The following is a 23,277-nucleotide window of genomic DNA, read 5'->3' as shown; positions in this document are numbered from 1 at the left end:
TTCAGTGGCCAAGTGACCCCAAGGCCGCTTGCACTCGGGGCAGGGAGGGTGTGGGCAGAGGAAGACACAGCTGAAGCTCAGGTGAGGCTGCAGCTGCAAAGCTTCAGTGTAATACTGTATTACAGCAAAATCATCCTGCCATTTGGTCATAAAAACAAACCTTCCTTCAGAACACAGAGAGCTCAACTCTGGCATAGATGACCCTTCTCTTCCTCAGCTAAATAAATAAAAACCTCATACAAGGATCATGTTCCAGAAGGATCTGCTCTACATGGTACCGACCCAACAGAGGAAGAGCAACTCTCCCTGTATCATTCAATTCTCCTTTCCTTTGCTAAGGTGCAGCTGTCAAAGGCTGAGGATACATCTCAACCCATTTTCTGAACTTCACAATGTAATCAGGGCAGTTTAATTTAATGCAGTGGCAGAGCACTGGAACAGGGTGCCCAGGGAGGTAATGGATTCTCCCTCCCTGGAGACATTTAAAACCTGCCTGGACACCTGTGTAACCTGCATAACCTAAGTGACCCTACCTTGGCAGGGGGGTTGGACCTCCAGAGGTCCCTTCCAACACTAACAAGTCTGTGATTCTGTAATTTTCTGTAAGCCACTAGAAGGCAATCTAACCTTAGTCTTCTCCAGAAATGCCAAGCTCAGCCATGCAGATTCCCCCCAGTATAGTAGTATATATCAGCACTGAAACCAGACTTCAAGGACTGTTTCAATTAGAAAGAAAACTTCCTTACTTATTTACGTTATCCTCCATATTCACGGGACAATACATTCCTCACATACAGGTTTTTATTAAGCTTCTCACATGTGATTAAGCATATATTCTACATCTGACATGCTAGCAAGGTTGTCAGGAGCCAACTTCTTTCCCTCCAGACATCTGTGGTGGTTGAAGTTTCAGGGATTTCACACAAATGTTGCAAAACTTGTTTCCAGTTCTAAGCGCAGTGATAAAAAGTTCTAACCATACTGATACCATGTGCCAGAAACAAACAAAACACAAGCAATTTGAGGAGTACAGCAGATAAAACAACATGTAGGAGGACAGATCTTGTAAGAGAGCTATGCTGAGCGATGACATTGTACACCTCTCAAAACAGATTTCTGGGGTCATGAACAGGGACAGGGGTGCTGCTAGAGGTACAGGCCTTCAACACATGAAAACAGTAAGACAGTGTAGCAGATGTTTTCAAGGGTCAGCCTACAAGGGAACCAATGTTAGAGTTTAGGAGCAATGCTCTTGATGCCTAAAAAAGAACCACTTCTGTGCTCAGGCTTATTCTTGCAGTCTACACTTTGTTAGTATGAATGAGACACCACCATGTGTGAGTGAAGATGAATCTATTCACAACTGGTCAAACCTTCAGAAGTGTGTTACCAAACCACACTGACATCCTGTGCAAAAAACAAGACTGAAAATGTTATGAGGACTGAACCAAACCAGCACTATGAGGCATCTTGCTTCCATTGGCATTGGTCAGAAGTTTCCTACGTGGACGATGCACAGATAAATGGGTAAATCTTAGATGTTCTGTGTTACCCATCCACATCTGCTGTATGAGGAACATGCTCATAAGACAGTACATTGCTACTCATGTGTGATCCTGCTATAACTTGTGTAAAGCCTGCTGAAATGGAAGTCCTTTCTTTAGCTAGGAGCGATCCTTCCTCCTAGTCCAGTGTCCCTTACAGGCAACACTCAACTGAAATAATCACAAGGGAGAGAAGAAACAAGCTTCAGTTTGGCAGCAGCAGTAGATTCATAATGATTAAGTTGAGTAGTAGTTACAGATTGAAAAGAAATTATGTATCCACAGTATCTGTACAGTATAATTAACTTCTCAAAAGAGTTGGTTTTTTCATTGCTATATTTTAAAGGTTGCCTTTAAATTACAGGTAAGTCCTTTAAATGCTTGAAAGGCATAAAAATTCCCCTTCCCACACAAAACCCCAAATAACGTATTTTAGTTTCAAAAATATTTTGAACCCACAAACAAGCTTGGTATCAGTTAATCTGGTAAAATAACTACGTGCTACATAAAAGCACATCTGGTGGAAAGAGCGCAGAGAATGTTACAAGTGTGCTTGGTTTTTGCTTGCAGTATCTGGCAGTGGGTAGCAGGACAGGCAGGAATTTCAGTGGGTCTCCTCCTCTGTCTGTTCTGCAATAGTTTCTGTGGCACTGGCATTGGCAGCAGAGTTGAGAACTTCTCCAAAGTCTCCCCCAGCAGGTTTGCTTCCTCCAACTTTAGACTAGATAGAGAGAGCCCCAACATAAAATAGTAGTTACTTGGCATGCCAGACATGCTTAACTGTACAAAACCAGTACCTCTCCATTAGTAAGGTTAGTAACTCTCTTCAGCACAGCAGCTTTTCCAGGACTGAGCAACCTCCACAATACTCTGAATACAAGTCTTCACATATCCAGCAGGAAATACTCACCAGCAAATTAACACAGCAGTCTTCCTTTATCTTTCAGATACACAAAGCAGCCCTTATAAACAAGGCTGATTTCAGAATCCAAAGGTTCACATACTCTCAAGTTACAAATAGATACAGACATGCAGCCTTTCAAGCCATTTAGGCTTCAAGATATTCAAAGTTAAAACTTGCTTCTGTATTGCTCAAGAAAGAACTCTGAGTAGTTTTGTGTCTCAACAGTAATTCCTGAGATCTTTATGCGGCAAGAGCAACTCTCTTACTTTCTCCAGGTAACAAGTTAATGCCAGTTAGTTGCAAGGGAATGCATAGTTCCCCAGGCTATCACTTGCATGCTTCTCATCCAACCCATGAGTGTGCCCATGAGAACAGTCAAACCTGGTCCAGTTACATGTATTAGTTATTTTGAAAGTGAGCTTTTACTTGGAGAAGCTATTAATGGTTGTTTCTGGAACTTTAGGGTTTTGTGAATACATTTTAAATTAAGATACAAAGGCCTTTTGTCTTTTATGCCAGAAATGAGAGAAGCTTCCCAAGCTATTCTCCTGGATGGGATACTAGTGCCTAGAAAGGCACGAAATAAAAGCCTAGACCATTGTGGCTACCTAATACTAGGTATTTTACACTAGCTGTTCGTGCAGTTTAGCTGGCTGTTAGTTCTTCCAGTTAGAAGTATCCTCCTGTAAGAGGTGCAGGAAGCACATTTTTTCATTCACAAATCATTAGGCAGAGAAATCATTTCCACTTAAACTACTTCAGTCTTTTCTCCACATCCATAGCTCCACAATCACCAACGTGTTTTAGTAATGCTTACCTTTAAGTTCTCAACTTTTTCCTCAAAGGACTTGAAAGTAGGAGAATTTCTGGGAAAATAAAAAAAGGAACCACAGAATTTGAACCATATCTGGTTAGTCTATAAATATCAGAAAACAAGCAGACAGTTGCTTTTTCCCAATGGGAACATAAGATTTGTTTGTTAGTGGCTCTTTCCTTGTTTTTAAGGGTAGCCTAAAAATAGTTTACCTCTGAATCTCCCCAAGTACTACAAAACTAAAATTAAAACATACTCAAGTTGAAGGCTCACTTTTATCTTTGGCAACTGACACTGTCAGGCCCAGCGACAGGATTCTTCATATCAAAATGAAAGGGAGAACTAGTAAGTATTTTAGGTTTAGGTCATTATACCAGTGATTTCAAACAGGTTTCTGGCTTAAAGGATTTCTTCAGAAAAGTTTAGTCATCACTTCTGGTTAGCCTAGTACATTACTGCTGAAGCAAGCTCAGCAGAGTTTTTCCACTTTTTACAGGAAAACTAGTTCAGTTTAATTGGCTACATGTTAAATTAATAAAACATGGTTCACAGTGGCATTTTCTTCTAACATGTTAAATTTAAGGGAGACTCCCCCTTGTCTTTAAGTGCCAGAGGCAGCTGTAATTACAAATGGTAAGTTTTGCACACAAAGAGCAGGACAGCTTGGGATTTCCAATGCTGAGGGCCAGTGTATTATCCATTAGGGTCAGAAGAGTGGCTTAATGCTCCGACTAGCTGTCACTGCCATGTGCAAATTTGTGCAGCAGCTTGTACACTTTTTCTGCCTTTATGCAGGATGGAAATTGCTTGCCTTCAGTGCCCCAGGACTGTGGGTTCGTAACAGACACAAAAATTCATTATATAAATATTAAAGACAAGGGTGTTTTTTCAAAAGAAGTCTGAAGCTTCTCTTCTCCCTTTGCTTGGTATTTGTGTAGGTCACCCACATTTAGCAGCACTCTCTCACTTGGGAAAGCACAAAATGACACATATCAAAACCAGACTCTCAGGAGATAGAGGGACACAGTGCCAAGCAGGGGGAGAGAAAAGGCAAGCACCCCAAGTCACTAAGAGACTTTTTGTGAAACTATATTTTTTTTTTTCTCACTTTCATTGTTCAAAAACATATGCCAAGCTACTGCTTTTTAAACTTGCAATCACTTAGTAGCATTACATTTCTAATGTAATTTTTCAGGGAAAAGTTGTTATAGTTTTCCTAAACAGCAGGGAATTGCACTTGGTCACATTCCATATGTTGATAGCCACCACCAATAAAAAGAAATAAAACTAACTTTATCCTATATGTTAGTACAGGAAATCCATTACAAAGCTGGGAAGATTTTTTGGTTTTGTTTTAAACCTATGTTAGCTGATTTAAGTTAGATTTTACTTGATTCTACACATGAAAGTAAACACAACAGGTGGATTATACATACATTACCTCATAATAGGCATACTAATTGAATGTTGTATGGAGCGTATACTAAGTGCCAGCATTAAGAAAAGAGAAAGCAAGAAATTAGTTTAAGTATTACATGGAGAAGAAATTGGCTTAGAGAGCTGACTTCTGGATACTATCTTTGGTAAACAGCCAGTCTTATACAGGCCTATACAGTAACTGCTCGGGTTTGCTTTTTTAGATTGCTTAGCCATGCACACACACAAGTACGTCAGAGCAAAAGCTGCAACAACCTTTCTCCATTTTAGAGAGATTCAAGTGCCATGCTTGTTAGTACTTACTCTGCTTAGCTGCAACAGTCTGTCTACTCATTAAGTTTCTCAAGCAATGAGAGTCATGCTGCATTTACAGTCTGGATGATATCAAGTAGAAAGTGAACACTCAAGAGTCTTATCAAGCAACTCACCTTCCTACCGAAAAGAATTATCCCTACATTCAGACGGCCTGCATTTCAATTCAGTGTAAGATTTCCACACTCATCAATACAAATTATCTACTCGTCAATACACATTATCTAGCAAGAGCAGTCACATCAATCTGTATTCAAGGTCAGATTTATGCTGGGGGCAGGGAGAAAGTCCTAGTTCTGTGTTCTGAAATTCATGGAGGATTTCTGTAACCAGCTAGTGTTGCTATACAGTTACTGCTTGTTTACACACACTCATAGAAGCTGACTGGATATAGATTAAGGAGCTCTCAAATAACCTCAAGACCACCTAGAATCCAATTTAGTTCCATCTAGAAAATCCCTGTTTACTCTTGATACAAACAAGTCTTATATGTTAAATGTTTCTTATCAAATACCACAGTAGTAACTTAAAACTATTAAAACTGATGATCACAGATGTTCATAACTATATTTGGAATGTCAAATTTTGTCTGGTCTTTATGATGTCTTTCAAGAGAATAATTTCCAGGCAGTTGCTGGGGGAGAAGGGGAGGGAAGGGAAATAACTCTCTCATATGATGTACCTCCAAACTTTCAATTAGTATCTCAGCACAATGAAAGATACATTCACAGAAGCAAAAAAGTTCTATGTTCATTGCCGAACGAGTTTTAAGAGATTCTTTCTGGAGGCTCATCAGTAAAATACAGTGATACGGGAAAACTACACAAGTGAAAAGTTCCCTTAAGGCTGGGATCCCTTAGGGCAGATGCACAACCATAGATTGATTTGTACATACAGTGCACTGGGAATCAGATACACAAAGGCCAGATGCTTCCCTGACACGCATCAGTAATGCACGGCCACGTTTCATCCATTTCCCCAACCCCATTTCTGCTGTGTTTCATCTTACGCAAGGACTGACTTCCACAGGCTTTTCCAGAACACAGAGAAGTTGATTGTCTTCTGGACTGTAATTTATATTCCCCACTGAGATGTGGACAAGTTCTGGCCTTGATACATGACAGGCATTATTGCAGAACTACGATGACACTAACCAGTTCCAGTCATGCTCAGCCACTTCCCCTCAACCTGCAAGAAGCTTAAGGCTAAAGAGGGTGAAATTCATATATTTATAAACTGCAGAACTGCTCACACTGAAAAACAGCAACCTGTTTTTCTGTAAAGTACTGCAGATCTTTTAACAGGTTCTACAGAAGTTTAATTTAATATCAGAGATCATTTAATAAAAGAACTATTCATACATTCATGAAGGATTTACTTGCTGTTGTACAACACACTTACATATACACTCAGTATCCATTTTGTATGACATCATAAGATAGTTTTATCACAATGATCTGGTCTGCAAGAGAACTGGATTAGATAAATGCAGTTGATATTTTTTTAACATCACCTGTTCTTCAAGCAGTGCAAAGAAGCACAATTAAGCCTTGAAAGGCTTTATAAAGAAGAGAACCTGTATTTTTTCCCCAAAAGACAGAATGCCATATCAAAGCACTCACTCAACTAGACCAAGTTGGGCAGTTTGAAAAAGAGAAACCCTTTTTACAATGCTCAGAAGCAAACTCCTCGCTTAAAAAAACAATTAATAAAAAAGATACAGTTAAGTTGCTCTCCAGTCTTCCACATATTTTGTATTGCAAGCTTTCTTATCCTTTACATGATTATTTTATAAAGCTACTACATTACCTCACATTTTGAAAAGGCACAAGGACCTATGCCAGAGTCCCTACCTAGAAACATGGTCTGAAGAGTGCATACACACTAGCTATTTGCTTTTGTTAGTAGTTAAGTTTCCAGCTGATAAATGATGATATTTAGGAATCCATGATAATATATCAGACTTTCAAAGCAAGTAAAGGAAGTTATTCTGCAATCTCAGAACAAGGCAAAGATGGACTTCTGCTCCATAATACAGATACAGTGCAGGAGGAGCCACGTGCAAAGTCGTGATTGCTCAGAAGTTTGAAGAGCACTACATCTTGGTACTATTGTTGTTTTGCACGTAATACTGATGTTGCTTACACAAGGAAGGTTAGTTCATCACAACTTCAAGACATTCTTATAAAGGAGAAGAAAGGTATTAAGAGAAACCTAAGAAGGAACAAAGTTCATGTCAGCATAACAAAGAGCAGAGGAAACAAACAAAAAAAGGAAGCAAGCAATAACACACTGACATTGCATTACCAGTCCTCCCTTCCCCTCCATTTCAGTACTTTCCAAGTTCACAGCTCCACCATCTGCCTCACTCCCTTTTCTAACTCCCTACAAAATCACTTTGCAGTGCAAGAACGAAGACCTGCATGTGATGTTTGCTGCATGGAACACGTAGAAATAGTCCAACACAGAAGAAATCACACCATTAAAGCTCAGAAGTCCCTCAACTAAAACAATACAAGGAAAGCATAGCCACGATGAAGCTGCTACTTAAGAGTTTAAGAATAAAAACGCACTTGCGTATTCAGTATTAGTTCAAATAAGTATCAGGCCCGTCAATTCTCATTTCCAGGAAAGAATTTAGGCAGCTAAAACTTTCTGAAGTTCAGACTTGCGTAGTCTTAAAAGCAGACACAACTTGAGTAGTCACATAACTCTGGGACCTGAATTCACTGGCTGAATCCCAGATGAATTTGGTTCTCATGAAAAACAAAAAAACTCAAAGGTTTTTAGTCTCTTGCTCAAGTGCAACTAAGATCTTGAACAGCACTAATTTTTCACAATTTTGTTTTATTTTTTAAACCTCACTCCTTCTGAATTTATAACAATACTTCAAATTTTCATTGCTGTGATTCTCCCCAAGAAGCACACCAATGGTGTGGACTCCTCTGGCATTGTTACATTCCCTCCCAGTGGCCCAGTTTCTGATAAGGGGAACTCAACACCCACATAGTTACTAACTAGAGTAATTAGGACACTCTTCTTTTGATGTATTAAATTCCTGAGGACAGAAGACAGCTCTGAGTCTGTGCCTGTCCTTGTCCAATGCAATAGTCTAATACTAACAGAAGAACACCAACAGCCTTAAGGAAAGTGAATGAACCCTGTAAAGTGAGGAGCTGAGCTCTGCATCCCAAAGGTACAGAGACATCTTCCAGGCTCCCATTACCTCACTGATGCTAAAGGGGACGTATTTCAGACCAGCTGCTCTTCTTATACCTGAGCAAATTGAGCTCACTTCAGAGAGCATCCTGTGCCACCACCCATCTCCTCCCTGGGGGCTATAGCTCCTAGTTAGTATTCTAGGAGCCAAATCCCTAGTCTTTATAGAGATCCTGGTGCTGTCTTTAGCTACTTAGTGGAAGAGTACAGAAAAGATGAAGCCGGACTCAGGCGTGCATAGACAGGATGAAAGGCAATGGACAGAAGTTGCTACGCAGGAATTTTGACTACTGAAAACATTGAATATTTGCTTAGAGTAAGCAGATAAAAGGCAATGCAGACAAGGTAACTAAAGTACTGGTGCTGCTAAAGTAATTAACTCAAGGACTGTTCACTGGACAAACTATGAACAGGAAATGTATAAGCTAGTTTACATTTTGATTCCAGTAATTTTGTTAGAGTCACAATGCTAAACAGCTATTGTAATAGACACAAAAAGGGGTAAATTTCTACTCTGTCACAGCACAAACATGGTACAGACAAAGAAGGAGGAATCCTGCATGCCATTGACCTCAACACCATATTCTGTCTCTTGACAAAAAAACCTTGTAGAATCATTCTAGTGGGTTCCTTTCTTACAAGGAAGAGAGACTAATTGATTATGAAATATACTCGAGATTTTATGGTCTGGGGTAGTTACCAGGTGAACATGAAGAAAGAGCTTCAGTTAAAAGAGCTTCAGTTTTACATTAACTAACACTGGACAAAAGAAGAAATTACCTTCTACAGACAAAAATTTTAATTAAAGATTTTAATGGAGACAGTCTGACTACATGCTTAGTTTCAGAAACAATTCTTGCGCCCGCCTTACCTAAAGGAATGTGAAAATGCCTGTAGTCTGCACAATGCCAGAGTAAGCATTAAAGAGAGAAAGGAAGTTCTGATAAATCTGAAGAAAAATATGTAACTGTGTAGTTGCACCTCAAAGTGTTTTCTCACTAGACTTCAAAAAGCAAGAGGTTAATGGCAGCACTTTAAAACAGATAGCTGATTTTATTACACTGCTTCCAATGCAGCAATATTCTGCTGGAATGTGTGGATTTTTATTTGCCCAATAACTGAAAAATAAGTTTAACTCATTATTCACAACAAATTACATGCAAAGATGAATAATTGTCTATGCTCCAGGAGTAAAAATTACATAATCAAAGAACTGTAAGCTAAGCATCTGACTGTAGTGCATCCAGCAGGAGTTTTGCATGCAACTCACAACAGCGCTAAAAATGACCACATGACTTACCTAATGTGCATGAAGGGCTGGCATTTGTGTCATTTGACACAAAGTCAAAATATGTTGTATGCCAACAATAGTTAAGATTTTAAAAGTGCTAATAATCTCTTAAAAATGTAATAAAATCAAGCCACTTCTATGAGGCAGAATAGCCTACAAAAAAATAAAACACATCTGGAAGGAATACACACACAAGACAAAACAAAAAAACCCAACAAACAAAACAAAACAGCCAAACAACAAAAACAAACTGTCAAACCACAAACAGTTAAAGATATTAGTTGTCTAAATATAGCATTCCACAAGCTGAGAAAGTCAGAGAAGAGAAATGAGAGTGCTATGTGCATCAGAGAGGCAGGTAGAGACACTGCCACCTGCAATCACACCAGAAAAGTAAGAGCAGTAGTGGAGGTTGTAGCATACATTGTTTCTCTCGCATATATAAAGTACACACCACAGAACTCTTCTGCATCAGTGAGGACGTACAAGCAGATTTTGCAGCAAGTCTCTTAGCTCTCCTAAAACAGATGCTGAGGGCTCTTGATAGATTAACTTCTAGAAGTACTAGTATGTTAACAACAAAAATTTATTTCAGTGATTACCTGCTTAAATAAAAATTGCAACTACTTGCAAAAAGCTAAAGAAACCTACCTGACATCTTCAAACTTCTTGGTTATTACTGAACCAACAGAAGAAAAAGCAGCAGAAGCCTTCTGACCAGCCTGAGACAGGGTTTCTGATGTTCTCTTATACCTGTGCTCAAACAAAATTTAGTTTTTAGTTATTTTAATAAAACACATAAGGAATCTTTTAGTGTATGTACATTTGTATCAAATACAGAGGTATACTTCAGTTTTGGGGTCTAATGGACAACCTACTTAAGAGATTGCAGTCCTTTCTAGCTACAGCATCTCTGCCACCACTGACTTGAGGTTTACCAACATGAACCTACCAGAAGAGACACTATCTGCTATTGCAGGACTTGCCAAAAAATAAAATAAACCCACACAAAAAACCACCCCGACCAACAAAAAAAAAAAAAAATCAAAAAAAACCCTCAAAAGAAAATAAGACTCAAGAAAACAACGCTATGCACACACACTGAAAAACGTCTAGTTTTTGTGCCAAGTGTCTGACTTTTTGTACCAAGCAGTTCTGTCAATAAACTTCACCATAAAATGTTTGAGGTACATCCTGTTACATTCTGTGTAGTCATCAATTGCAGAAGGCAGCTGCTCTAGACTTTAGGCTAACAGCTGTGTTTAGCAAGAACAGTAACTGTGACAGTGCCCTCTTCCTGCATGAGCTCAGTTTACAACAATTTTTCAGGGTGGAAAAGAAGGGAAATCTGTTGGACTCAGGACACCTTGGTATCTCAATAATGGTATCTCAGATCTGTCAAACAAAAAAAGTGTGTTAGAATAGCCTGCGTTACCGTCATTCTTTCGCATGAGATACGACTAGCGCTGTCCTTCTTTAAAAAAATCTATGTTGATTTATCCAGCTAAGTTTTAGTGCAACTTAACTTTGTCTTATCTACACTCACCTCATTTCACAAGCACAAAGGGTTTACACATGACACAAGAACTAAACAGTTTTCACCTCAACAGCCTACACAATCATCATGAACTGGTACATACGCCGTGGTTGATGTAACATCTTGCCAGCTTTTGGTAATATTCTGCCTTAGTTCCTGTAGGGAGTTAATTCCCAGCTTTCTCTTGATCTCTGCTAGATGTTTCTCTTTGGCAGCTAGCACTTGTGAGAGCGTCTGGATTTCTTCTTCCACCTGTGACAGGAGAGTTGATGAGAAATAAGTTAACAAGCAATATACTCAGCCATTTAACTATGTATTCTTTAAAACATCTATTAGACATCAGTACCGGGAGGGCTAACAGGTTTTTTACATTGCCTCACAGTCATTTTTAAATCATCATCATCATCATCATCATCACATCATGGCTGGGCTTCCCGAACAAAGATTTGGGATTTCTAAATACTAAAAGGGAAATCCAACATAGTCTACAACAAGAGCTAGTGAGAAAGTAATCTATCTGCAGCTAGCTGTTACTGGAATATGTACATTGGTAACTAAAAGACTGTATACTTAGAAATCATTACCTATGACACGTAAAGCTTGAAGATTAGTCAAACCTGGGACAATCACCAAGCCTGTATTCTACTTCCACGTCAGAAGAGATACCAATGTGTGACCAGTGTCAGGAAGCTCAGAGCATGTCTGACCCATGCACAAGTTTTGTATCCTTGCTCAAACAGAAAGGTTCTTTTGTGGCTTAAGCCAGCAACCGAGACTGGATCCAGCCACAGGAGTGCCTTCCTCAGATCAGGGGTGGGTGGAAATGGTGGCAGACTGAGCAGTTAAAACCCACACAAACACACAACAGGTACATAGCAGCTGCTCTACAACTAGAAAACTATATTGTTCCCTCTTTACTCAGATGGTCACTTACACCTCTTCCAGAAGCATGATCAGATCATGACTAGGGATGTCAAAACAGTTTTACTATGCCATCCTGTGAGCTATATAGATGTGACAGAGGCACTAAGGCTGTGTGTAAAAAAGTAGGGGCATACCTCCAACCCTACTTCCTCATCCAGACAGGATCACCTCACTTTAGAGTATCAGGCTGCCCACTCATTTAAGTTCCTTTGAGGAAATACCAGTATCTTCAATGCACCTTTGTTTTTTGCATATCTGCCTGAAGTCCAGTGACAGACCCTAGTAGGACCAGACTACCCTCACGATCTTTGGCATTAAATGATACTCAGTACTACCAAATACAAGACTGCATTAAATGTGCTTATTTCACAGCTAACCTTTGTTTGCCAACCTTAGGCTTAAGTCAATGTCTTTTATTACGTCCTAAAGTCACACAGAGCTACTAAAAAAAAAAAGACTGGCAGCCCAAAAAAGCTTGACTTTGACAACTTTTGAAATGCATGTCTCAGGCTTGAATACTTGACTATCCTTCAGAGTGCTACTTTAACCTGCTCTTAAAAAAATTCTGCCATGGACAGGAAGGGTAACGTGGTTAGAGATTAGCAAAACAGTGGCTACATAGCAAAGCATTCTTCAAGAAAGAAACAGCTTTAATTACTCCACAACAGTTGAGACAATACTTGGATTTTGGCTCCGACAACATTCTCTTTGACTGCTTACTTACCCACTTCTCACTTGAGGGAAACAAAGGGTTAGATATTTATGCATCTTGGTTTAAGATCTGTACACTCAGCACTTCCAGCTTAATTCCCCCTCGCTAGAACTGGCTGTTCTTTTCTCTTTGACACCTTCCCTTTCCCTCCCCACAATACAAAGGAGTGTCATACAGGGCTTTAGACACTCACAGAATAACTATGCAAAGCATTAACTGTATGTTCAAAGACAGCATTATCCCAGATTTTCATTCTCAAAATAAGTTTAAGAGCTATTTGCAAAAGAATTACCTTGGCAAGCTCTTTTCTTAGCTCCTCCTGTTCTTCTTCAGAGAGTGTTTCTGCCATACTGACTGTAGCAGCAGCATCCTCTCCAACCTCAGGTATAGAGTCACTTCTCAGCAGCCCTTGAGGTGAATAAAGCATTTAAAGTCAGATTACTACAAACAGCTGCCAAACAGCAGCTAATGTTAGCATACAGCCCTTTTGAGCCAGGGAACAAAGAAAACTGATGAGAGGACACCAAAGTCATGCTCCTCAAGTGCTACTGCATACAGGAAACTAAAGGCATTTTACACTTCATTCTATCAAGCTGCATTAAAGCCCAATATAATTGCAACTGCTGCTGTAATAGGAGACTGGGAGCATGTTGAGAACAACACATCCCACTACTCTCTGAGAGACACCAAGGTGCAGAATCCTATGTCCCAACCAGTGTTTCCTACACAACCTCTGCCCAGGAGTCTGTGTGCACTCTGATCTCTCACTCATCTGGCACAGAAACTCTGGCAGCACAGGAGGTGCTCAAGGCCAATGCAGAGGCTCCCTCCCTTACCACTTTCTGGATCAGAATTAAAAACGAGCACACTGGGAGCAGCCTTGGCAACAAGCAAGGTTCGCAACAGTGGAGAAAAATATTGCACTGCAAGTACAAACTCTTCCTCTGTACCCTGTTCAACCTCTCTCATCCCTAGTAACTGGGACCACTGTGGCTAGAAAGTGGCAGATATCATGGAACAAGAAGTAAGCTGCTGATTTGCACCTGGACATTACGACAAATGAGAAGCCCAGAGGTGGAGCAAAAGGCTGTCACTTTAGACAAAGCAGTGGAGTGCTGAGAAGGGACTGAGGAGGATGTGCATCCACTCACACTGCTGTCTCTTCCCCTTCCAAATCCAGAAACCAAAACTCTGCCAAACTCCTATATAAAGCACAAATATCCCTATAGTCTTCCTTAATTTTGCTTTCACAGCTTCAGGGAAAGGAAGGAGGATGATATTATTTGTATTATCACGGTGCATTCACTTGTAAGATTCCTTTATTCTTAGTCCTTAGTGCTTGCAGTAAGATCACTTTAAACACCTTTTAATGCAACAAACAAAATTTACAGCAAATGATTTTCCCATTTTGAATCTCTGTGGCTGACACTTTAACATAGAGTTTGCCAGAATTAAGGAATTCTAATTGCAGAGAGACTAGTTTGTAGGGAGACTGCATGCTAGAATGGTTGTGGTTTCCCAGAACTAATTCTCTATTCAAGAGGTAAAATAGCTTTAATGATAATAAAAAAAGAAATTAAATAAAAATCTTAAAATGCAAGAGAAAAAATAGGATTGTTTGTTAAAAAGGAGAGAAGGTGAGTGTGTGTGTATGTATACATACACCTGTATACATGTATATAAATATATAATTCACCTAAGTTGAGGACACATTAAGTAATGTTTCCTATTAATCACTACAGTAATTTAACATACAGAATTCCATCCTCATTTCAGCAGTTTCTGGTGGCACTTCATACTATCATTTAGTCTGGGAATCCATAAACTCCTTAATTTTCAAAGAGATCACCCCTATGATTTTGCTGTGAGGTTTGATATCAACATCACAATCAACTGAAAAGTCAGGGGGAAAAAAGATTCTGTGTGTCTGTAATTAGTTGTAAGTATTCTATGAAACACGCTACTAGCAGCTGTTGAGTCTAAGAAAAGCAGCCTTGTTCTTGACCAAGTTACTGAACTCAAGTAAAGCTCAATTCCACAAATTCTTACCAAAACAGTTATATTTTCTGCCTGTATTTGTATCCAGAACACTTATCCTCTAAAACCACACTGCTATATGGGCAGAACATTTGTAAATGCTGTTACCATGGAATACACTGAGGAGGAAGCAAAGAGAAAGAAGATGAAACTCCATTCTGCATTTATTCCTGAGATCTATACCACATTTTCTCAGAGATTTACATGTGTCTTCTACACAAACATTGTGTAGGTCCTATGGGTTTCCCAAGACACTATTTTCTGGTAGAAATCTAAGGCAGAAAGAACTTGAAGTCTAATGCCCAAACCAAAGCACAGCACTGCAGCACCTGAAAAAAAGTATTATGGCTCATGTAACAAAACTAGATAATTTTTTGTTTATACATCAACATATTTCCTTTTCTTAACAATTAAGAATGCCACACCTTTTTGTCAACTTCCTATTTAATCTATTAATTACACATGCCTCTATGAAGGTAAACTAACAATGCAAACTGCATTTTTGCAAATTGCAAAATGCAACTGGAAGTTGCATCCTCCAACCTCCCAGTATGTGCACCTACAACTCCTGATCTTGTTCTCATCTGCATGCCCTTCAGGGACCACAGAGCTTGCTGTCACAAAAGTCATTTCTGAAAGTTTGCAAGTACCAAAGGCCACACGGACTCCAAGAGCATTAGTACATCCAGCTGAAAGTCTGTTCAATCCGATTATGAAGAGTCATCTGGATTATATCACCAAAAATAGATCAAGTGAATCCACCAGTAGGAAAACATGCTGGATTGTCCCCCGCAGCAATAGCTTCTGCTTTGGGAATGTACCTTGTCTTTGGAAAACTAGTTTTTTAAGAAAGTTTGTGCTGCTTCTTGCCTACTACACTGAATTTAAGACACAATGCTGAGATGCAAGGGAATGATCTCTCCTTCCCTTCCCATTTCTAGATCTTTTAGGAAGACAGGAAATCACTGCTACTTTGAGTCCTTCATAGCTCACCCTGCACATATGACCAGGCCTTCTCTCCTCTCTTTGCCTTCTGACCCCCTTCCATTTATTACTTTTTCTTGAGCTCCATATGACCCCCTTCCATTTATTACTTTTTCTTGAGCTCCATATGAAGTATGCAAACACCTTCCCATCAGTATTTATTCTGGCACCTCCCCTCTCATCCCCTGTCACTGTTCACCTCTCTGTTCACTTTACTCCCATTCCTCAGTTCAGTACTTGCAGGACACAGGGTTCATCCATGCATTGGGAAGTGCTAAACCATCTGACCAAGGAACAGTTGTCTACACAGGTAACAAGCCCCACACCTCCACAATGGTGTGGCTACAATCCAAATTTAACCCATAATCTAGGGCTGACTGTCAGCAAGATCCTGGTTTCAAGAAAGCTTGGTAAGAAAAGGTGCACAGCCCACCTTAGATATTTCCATGGGGTGTGGGGCAAGAAACCAGCAGTCGACCAAGAGACGGAAATACTTCTGCTCAAACTATTATTAAGAAAGCATTTCTCACTTGTGGTCTTTTTCCACCAACGGAACTGCTGTTATTATTATTTTATACTGTTATGTATAATTGTTATTATACTTGTTTCCAACTTGTTACCCTTCCTTATGTGAATTCTCTTGCATCTTCATGCTGCAAAGGACTTAAAATTCAGTTATTTGGTATTCTGATTGCTATAACCAAGTTTAGCTGAACATTTCACATCTCAAACTCTTAAACAGAGTAAAACTAAAATTTGTGGGGAAAAAATGGAAATACATAATATTGAGAAAACTTACCCAGTTTAAAGGTCAGTTTTCAGGTCTGTATTTCTAAGATTGGCATATTAACCCAGCACTTTATTAGATCTACTTAAGTGAACCAAATAAAGACATGAACAAGTTTGTTGTTCAGTTGTCCACAGTTCAGGGAAATGGCACTTAAGTCTCTATCATCCTGCCAGGGTAGGCAAAGCATTAGAGGAATTCGATTTACACTCAGTTTTTCTGATTTGGGGTTTCCTTTGGTCAGTTTCAACCCAAGTTCATGTTCTATTTTGACCAGAAGTTCCTGCCTCTTTTTGGCCTGAATTCAGAGATCAGCAGCAAACACAGGCAGTTTAAGGAAATCCGGGTCATTTCGGATGAACGGCCTTGGGGGGGGGGGGGGTGGACTCCACAAAGCTTTCTCTTTAGACCACATATTCTGTGTCAGGCACTCAGAATGAGCATTTTGGCTATCACTACACAGTTGGCAAAGCTAAAGAAAAAAGGTGGTTGTTACAGTTCAGGAGAACAAGCTGTTACAGGATTGTAAGATCGCTCCAACATTTGAGTAAGGTACAGTACTACAGGGAATATTTATTTTACAATATATATGAAGAATCAAATTTAAGTACTTCCCATTTCTCAGAGGAAAAAGCCAAAGTGAGACATAATTCTTGAACTTAGGTGAGAAAGCTCTTGGGCTTCTGCCAAACACTAATCATATATTCATTCAAAGGGAATGAAAAATAAAAAAAGCCCAGCAAAGGCTGGTGGTTATGGTGATGCATCACCACTTGATACAGAGGACTGCTCCCCCACTCCTTTAGAAACGGTGGGAGATGCAGTAATTGCAAAAGTGAAAGCTGAAAACTATTCCCAGAAGCCCCGGTTTGTCAGATTCTCCAAGGGGGTTGGTTTATTTCACACAGAGGTTCCCCAAGGGATGCACGTTGCTTTAAGATTTTAAAGAACAGGTCCACCAAAAAAACTTAACACCCTTGTAACTTTCCTTTGCCACACCTGAAGCTTTCTATATTTAAAATTACTCCGGAAGATTACATCTGGTAGCAAGGAATGGAAAGTAAAGATAATAACACCAGACTAGGATGTGTTGGGAGACATGGTTGCAGGTGTTCTGTACAACAGGTTAGCAGCTAGAAACTAGTAGGGTTAAGCACTAGATGGAAGTCACTGCAGCACAGCACAGGGGAGTAGAAGTGCAGTTAATATCTGCAGGTTTAAGAGATTCACCATTTTAAATATCAGGTTGAACAGAGTAAAGGTAAAAGAGGGCAACTTTGTTCATCAGTGAGATTTTCAGTACTAAGGCAAAAGCAGATTTTAGACTATACAGAGCTCTGAAGTCCTACTAAGAATGCAATTCCTAGTCCCCCTGTCCAAAAAGCTAATAGTCAAACTAAGCCAATTACTCCAGTCTTGCAGAAGTTGTCTTTTTGTTCCTTATTCTTTTTGCTCATTTCCTTTTCCCTCAAACTGCCTCTCTACTGAAGAAATAACAAGGTAAAGCTGGTAAATGCATAGCACATGACATATTACCTACATGACATACTAAAGCTAATAAACTATCAGAATTAACAGTAGGTCAACTCTCATTTGAGAAGTTTCTTTTTACATATTATAATCACTAAGCTTTTCTTGCAGAGATTTTGAAAAAGGAAGAGAAGGAAGTTACCAGACTTCACCAGTGTAGGTGATCCAGGTGGAGACAGGTTTATGCTAGGCGACAAGTAAAGATAATTTCTGTTCACTCCAGCATTGAAATCGAAGGGTGATTTGTAATCCTCATACAGATCCATGCCAGACAATTCAGAGCGTGCAGCCATCCTCTTCTTCCACTGAAGCATTCATCTTCGCTTCCTGGGGCGACCCGGACAGCAGGATTCACAAACCCTCCATTTCTTCACATGACGCTCACTGTACCTCCTCTTAAAATTCAGCTCTGTTACATACAATAGAGCTGTCTAGCAAGTGACTTCTTAGCCATCTTGTAGCTGCTGCTGTTTACATGGCACGAAGTTAAGTTCCTGTAAATTTGTAACTGGGGCTGGACTTAAACAGACCGTTCCTTTAACAAACATTCACAGTGCACCCGCTTGTGGGTTCTGGAAGAGCCCTGGTCCTCTGCAGGACTGCCTCAAGAATTTTCAATCATTTAAATAAAAAAAGGTCAGCTGACTTCAGCTACACCAGGATATCCTTAATCTTCTAGGACACAAAAGGATTACCAGTCATAATCTATCCTATATACCATCTGTGTTGGACTTTTTCCTCTGATTAATGGAAAATTCTGCGTGCCTAACTATTTCTCCAGCTGCTTCCATCAGTGTAATAATCAGCAGTGAGAATCTAGTCTCTGCTGCCCGGGTATCACACTGCAGTGCAAGCTCAGAATAGGAGAGCAGCACTCCTCTCTGAAGGCTGGGCTATAAACACCACCTAGGTTTTTTGACGAATGTGCTAATGTGCATTATGATTTTGCCCACAAGGTTAAACATATCTGGTCTGAGGGGTTTTTGAGGTTTTCTTTGTTCGTTTAAAAAAAAAAAAATTATTTAAGTGCACTGCCCTATGTCCTTAGTGCTTCAACCAGCACCATTTAGAACAGCCAGTTATGCCAGGAACCAGTAACACTGAAATGCATCGCCTGATGAAATGTATTTATGTTTTGACATGTATACAATAAAGAAAGATCAACTTACATAAGCCATCTGACTGGGGGTTTAAGATTTAACCCCAGGAAGCAGAAATGCTTCTTACCTAAAAGAGGCACTCGGCATAGTTTTGCAGTGCTTCACTTTTTTTTTTTTTAATTTTTCATCCAAGGTCAGGTTCTTTCACTGAAAACACAAGCTCACTAGCAGTGTAGATCACCTTTACAGCTAAGCAATGATATCCTCCCTTCACACCTTCACCTGGGATCTTCACTGCAGCCTGCACACACAGGAGCATAATCAAAAGGAAGTTAATCTTTTCCTCCACCATAAGAGTGATGTATTCAGACAGAGCTGATCAGAGACATTATTCTGGAAAAGTGAAGGAGCATTGCAGCATACCTAAGTCAAGTCCAGGCAGTGTGTTCCCTGGGCCTACAAGAAAGTATATCCCTTCTGAAGTTTTAACTTTCCATTTCCACTGCAGTCAGCAGGCATGGGAACAGACCTTCCAGCTAATTAAAGAGCAGTTCCTTTAGGATGCAGACCTACATTGGCTTCTGGTGCAGACTACCTGCAGGCTTATAACAATGAGAGCGCTGGAGCCTGAAAGACAGGTCTCTGCTATTTTCCAAACCCACTGAAAAGAAAATGTAATGACCTTCTGCATTTCTGACACGTGGCTGTAGCATCTGCCAGAAATACTGCAAAGTTCACCTGACAAAGGTCAAAGCTTTGGTCACAGATTCTAGTTTAAGTATCCAAAGGCAGCAGAGAGCTGTAACATACCTACAGTAATGATATACTCTATTAACCAAGCTCACTAATATGAATAGCTACCGATTCTGCTTTGCAGCTTTCCCTCGTGTGACTCAACAGTCAAGGACTGCCTTCTGTCCAAAAAGCTCAGGCAGTAGTTGTACTAACTGGATTAGGCAAAATGACAAGTTATCAGACATGGCACACAAAGAGCTGTGTGTTTCTACCTTCACTCTCCCGACACAGAAAGAGAGAGAGAAGGTGAGGCTACCCCCTAGGACTTTTTCCCCAATGTTAGAGAATATTCAGTGTAACACCAGTCAATGCTAGCAGGCTACAATTGCAAGTAGCTACTATAGGGAAAAAACCCCTTATGAAGATCTATTGATCCCTGCTAACAATCAAGAATACCATTTCCTGGCCAAGGGCATTTACTGGAACCAACACTTACATTCTTATCTTTTTCAGGAAATTCCCTGAACTCAGCTTTACCCCTTACCATCCATTCAAAAAAATCTGGTACTGCATCTTTATTGCGCAAAAGTTATTTTCGTGTCCCTATAGAGACATCTGGATTGCCAGTCCCAGACCACTGACCTGGCCTGGCACTCATTTGCCCTTAATGTCTCAGGATAACTAAGAGGTTAGTACTTAAGCCATCTATGCCATTGGTGTTTGACAGACTGGCATGAAGGTAGATACCTTATGTCAAGGATGCTTGAACCAATTACTGACAAGTTCAACTGTATGTCACAAAGTGGCTCAGGAGGGCTCACCAAGCCTCAGCAAAGCATTACCATCACAATTCCTACCATTAATCATGTTGTAATCTCCTCTGTTAAGGTTAGAGAGTGTGCTTAAAGCCTTCCCAGGTAACTATTTAGCACCAAGTCAGCACAGATTGTGCAACTCATGAATCATAAGGGAGGGAACTGGAAAAGCTGCTAAGTTTGAGCAAACACTTTCCACCAGATATTTGCCTGCCTAGTCTGAGACATTTTTCTTCCTTCAGATATCACTTGCTACCCCGATGTGCAGTTTCCACCCGAGCTCAAGACTCCAGCAACAGTTTAAGCACAGCAATATAGTATTAAAGCACTTCTACCATAATGGTTATTAAGCAGGGATGTTATGGTATCCTTGCAGAGAAGCTATTTTTCCCACATTTAGGTCTAGCAGAACAATAGTTTGTTCATACATGAAGAAGTTATATCCCTCTTTCCCTAGAGAAACAAAACCCTGCTCAAGTATGACTGAATACAATCTCTGGGGTTTGAAGAAACTAAGCTATGTTTTCAGTAGCGTTTCATACAAAGACTGAAATTCAAAACAGAAAGGCTGCCACTAATGCCTCAGGATTGGAGAAGTGCAGAGGCTACCCTAGGACATGATTCAAACAATACTTTGGACAAATAACTACCTGAATAACCAATCCACAAGGTCTGTACCTAATCAGAGTTCTGCTGTTACGTAGCCACATCATTCCCATCTCAAACATCCTTCGTTTGTGTCCTGTTTATGCATGGAGATGCCAAACTTGTGCCCCAGAGTCCACACTTTTGGCAAGGCTATCATGACTCCAGCACTTCAATCAGCAAAAGAGGATGGGGGAAGATGAGGGGAAGAGTTTGTTGACAAAGAGGGGGAAAAGGTGAAAGAAGTGCTTGCTGTTTGGAGGGCATAACAAAAAGATTTAATCTCTTCTTTCAAGATTGACTGTTAAGATTGAACTGCCTGCTCAGCCTATAGTTGGTTTGAATTTCATCTCCTGCAGATTGATAAGAGGCAAGACTGACCAGAGACCTTCCAGTAACTGTGGTTGGAGCAAATACTTCCAGCCAGGTCTTCCACCAGCCCCAGGTTTTACAGGTAGATCCCAATCAGGCAGCAACAGTCAGGCTCCTCTCCTCACTCTGAGTTTTATAAAGCATAAGCCATTTTAAGAGCCATAAAGCTACTTAAGCATCTTAAGCCAATCTAGGTTCTGTAGCATCAATTTGATCTTCTAAGTCTTACCAGTTTACAGATAAGTAAACCCTTTCAGCACCTGATCCAAGGCCTTAAAACTGCATTAAGAGAGAAAAATGCCACGAAGCAATAGGACAGAAGCACAAACACTAAGCAAGCCTGAAATTCATACATTAATGTTCCCATTTTCACATTGTGCTCTCTCCCCTCCCTTTAACAGCAGACACCTCTTTCAGCCCCCAGAGAGTGCAACATGAATGCAGGTGCACAGCTACAGCAATTCCTGAACAGTCTGAGCCCAGGCTTCTGCAGCCCTGTTAGTAATGGCCAGCAGAATGTGGCTTGCTGTCTTCTAGCAGAATCCAACTCAACATCACAATATTAATCTCATTACTTCAGACTCCCACCACATGCTTTCTCTGGACAAGCTCTCCCTGATGCAACTGCATTGTCCAGTATGCTTCTCTGTACAGAAATATCTTCTCCAGCATTTTGTTAAGCCTGAATGCTGCCTTCACTTACTCTTATTAAAACAAACAAACAAACAAACAAAAACCCAAGCAAAAAAACCATCACCAACAACCACCACCTCTTATAATGATCAGTATTCTCCCAAAACATTTCTCCCAGCAACACAAATGCTTCTGAAAATTACAGGTAAGGATCATGGGATTGCTAGTATTGCTCTTTTCTTAAACCAAAGTCTCAGTACACAGTATTTCAGACAGCTGACACGTCTTACAAAGACAGCAGTTCTCTCCTCCTCTCAATCCAATTATAAACTCAGACTAATTTCCTGAAATCTTGTGAGGGAGTAGATCCACACTTCAGCATATTTTGCCATTAGACAAGCTGATACCACAGTAAGACTTTTAACCCATTCATATCAGATAAAATTCTCTGTATTCATTCTCTATTACCTTATAAGTGTTCCAGCACTTTTAAGATTTTTGTTAGGCAGAAGTCCCTGATTTATGACAAAGTTTTGTCTCAAACAGTGGTCAAAGCAATCACGTGTGTCAGCTCTAGCAGTAATAGGTGAAAAGCTTTCCAGCCTGGAGAGGGTCCAGGCCAAAGCACACAGCAGCCAGCACCCCAGAACCAGTGATCAGGTAAGAAACTGCATCAACTCTGGAGAAGTCAGACCAAACTCTGCAAATACAGAGGAACATTTCCAAGTGAGATTAACAGAGTCAAAACACTGTCAGGTAGATTTTAGAGGAATGTATTCAGTTATTTTTCTTTAGCCGCTTATCCAGTTATGCTGCCATTCTCCAGAGACTGATCCCTGGTAAGAGACTAAACCTGTCAAAAATGCTGAAGAAATAGTGCTAAACTGCAGTTAGAAGACACTTGGAAAACATTAGGAAGAAACGGCTGTAGTGCAGAAGGGGATC

The 23,277-nt window shown here is 40.1% G+C and overlaps 1 protein-coding gene across 4 annotated transcripts in view; it reads right to left on the bottom strand.

Annotated features, from left to right (window-relative positions):
- Nucleotides 1-783: 783 nt before the first annotated feature.
- Nucleotides 784-23,277, bottom strand: part of TPD52 (tumor protein D52) — a 39,979-nt gene continuing 17,485 nt past the window's right edge. The window contains exons 1-8 of one of the 4 annotated variants that reach the window (XM_008921169.3): nucleotides 18,175-18,636; nucleotides 12,987-13,102; nucleotides 11,162-11,310; nucleotides 10,173-10,274; nucleotides 9,102-9,128; nucleotides 4,704-4,745; nucleotides 3,266-3,314; nucleotides 784-2,265 (exon numbers count right to left, since the gene is read on the bottom strand). In XM_008921169.3, coding sequence (XP_008919417.1) covers nucleotides 2,149-2,265; nucleotides 3,266-3,314; nucleotides 4,704-4,745; nucleotides 9,102-9,128; nucleotides 10,173-10,274; nucleotides 11,162-11,310; nucleotides 12,987-13,102; nucleotides 18,175-18,346 — 774 coding nt within the window. In that variant the 5' untranslated portion in view covers nucleotides 18,347-18,636 and the 3' untranslated portion in view covers nucleotides 784-2,148. Of the gene's footprint in view, nucleotides 2,266-3,265; nucleotides 3,315-4,703; nucleotides 4,746-9,101; nucleotides 9,129-10,172; nucleotides 10,275-11,161; nucleotides 11,311-12,986; nucleotides 13,103-18,174; nucleotides 18,637-23,277 lie in introns of those variants that run through there. The other 3 variants (XM_018079123.2, XM_008921170.3, XM_008921172.3) reach the window with 3 other exon arrangements.

This window comes from Manacus vitellinus, unplaced genomic scaffold (genome assembly GCF_001715985.3).
Source record: "Manacus vitellinus isolate BGI_N305 unplaced genomic scaffold, ASM171598v3 scaffold_1_pilon, whole genome shotgun sequence".
NCBI classification, from domain to species: domain Eukaryota; kingdom Metazoa; phylum Chordata; class Aves; order Passeriformes; family Pipridae; genus Manacus; species Manacus vitellinus.
Note: the sequence above shows the minus strand (reverse complement) of the source record. Positions and strands in the feature narration are given on the sequence as shown.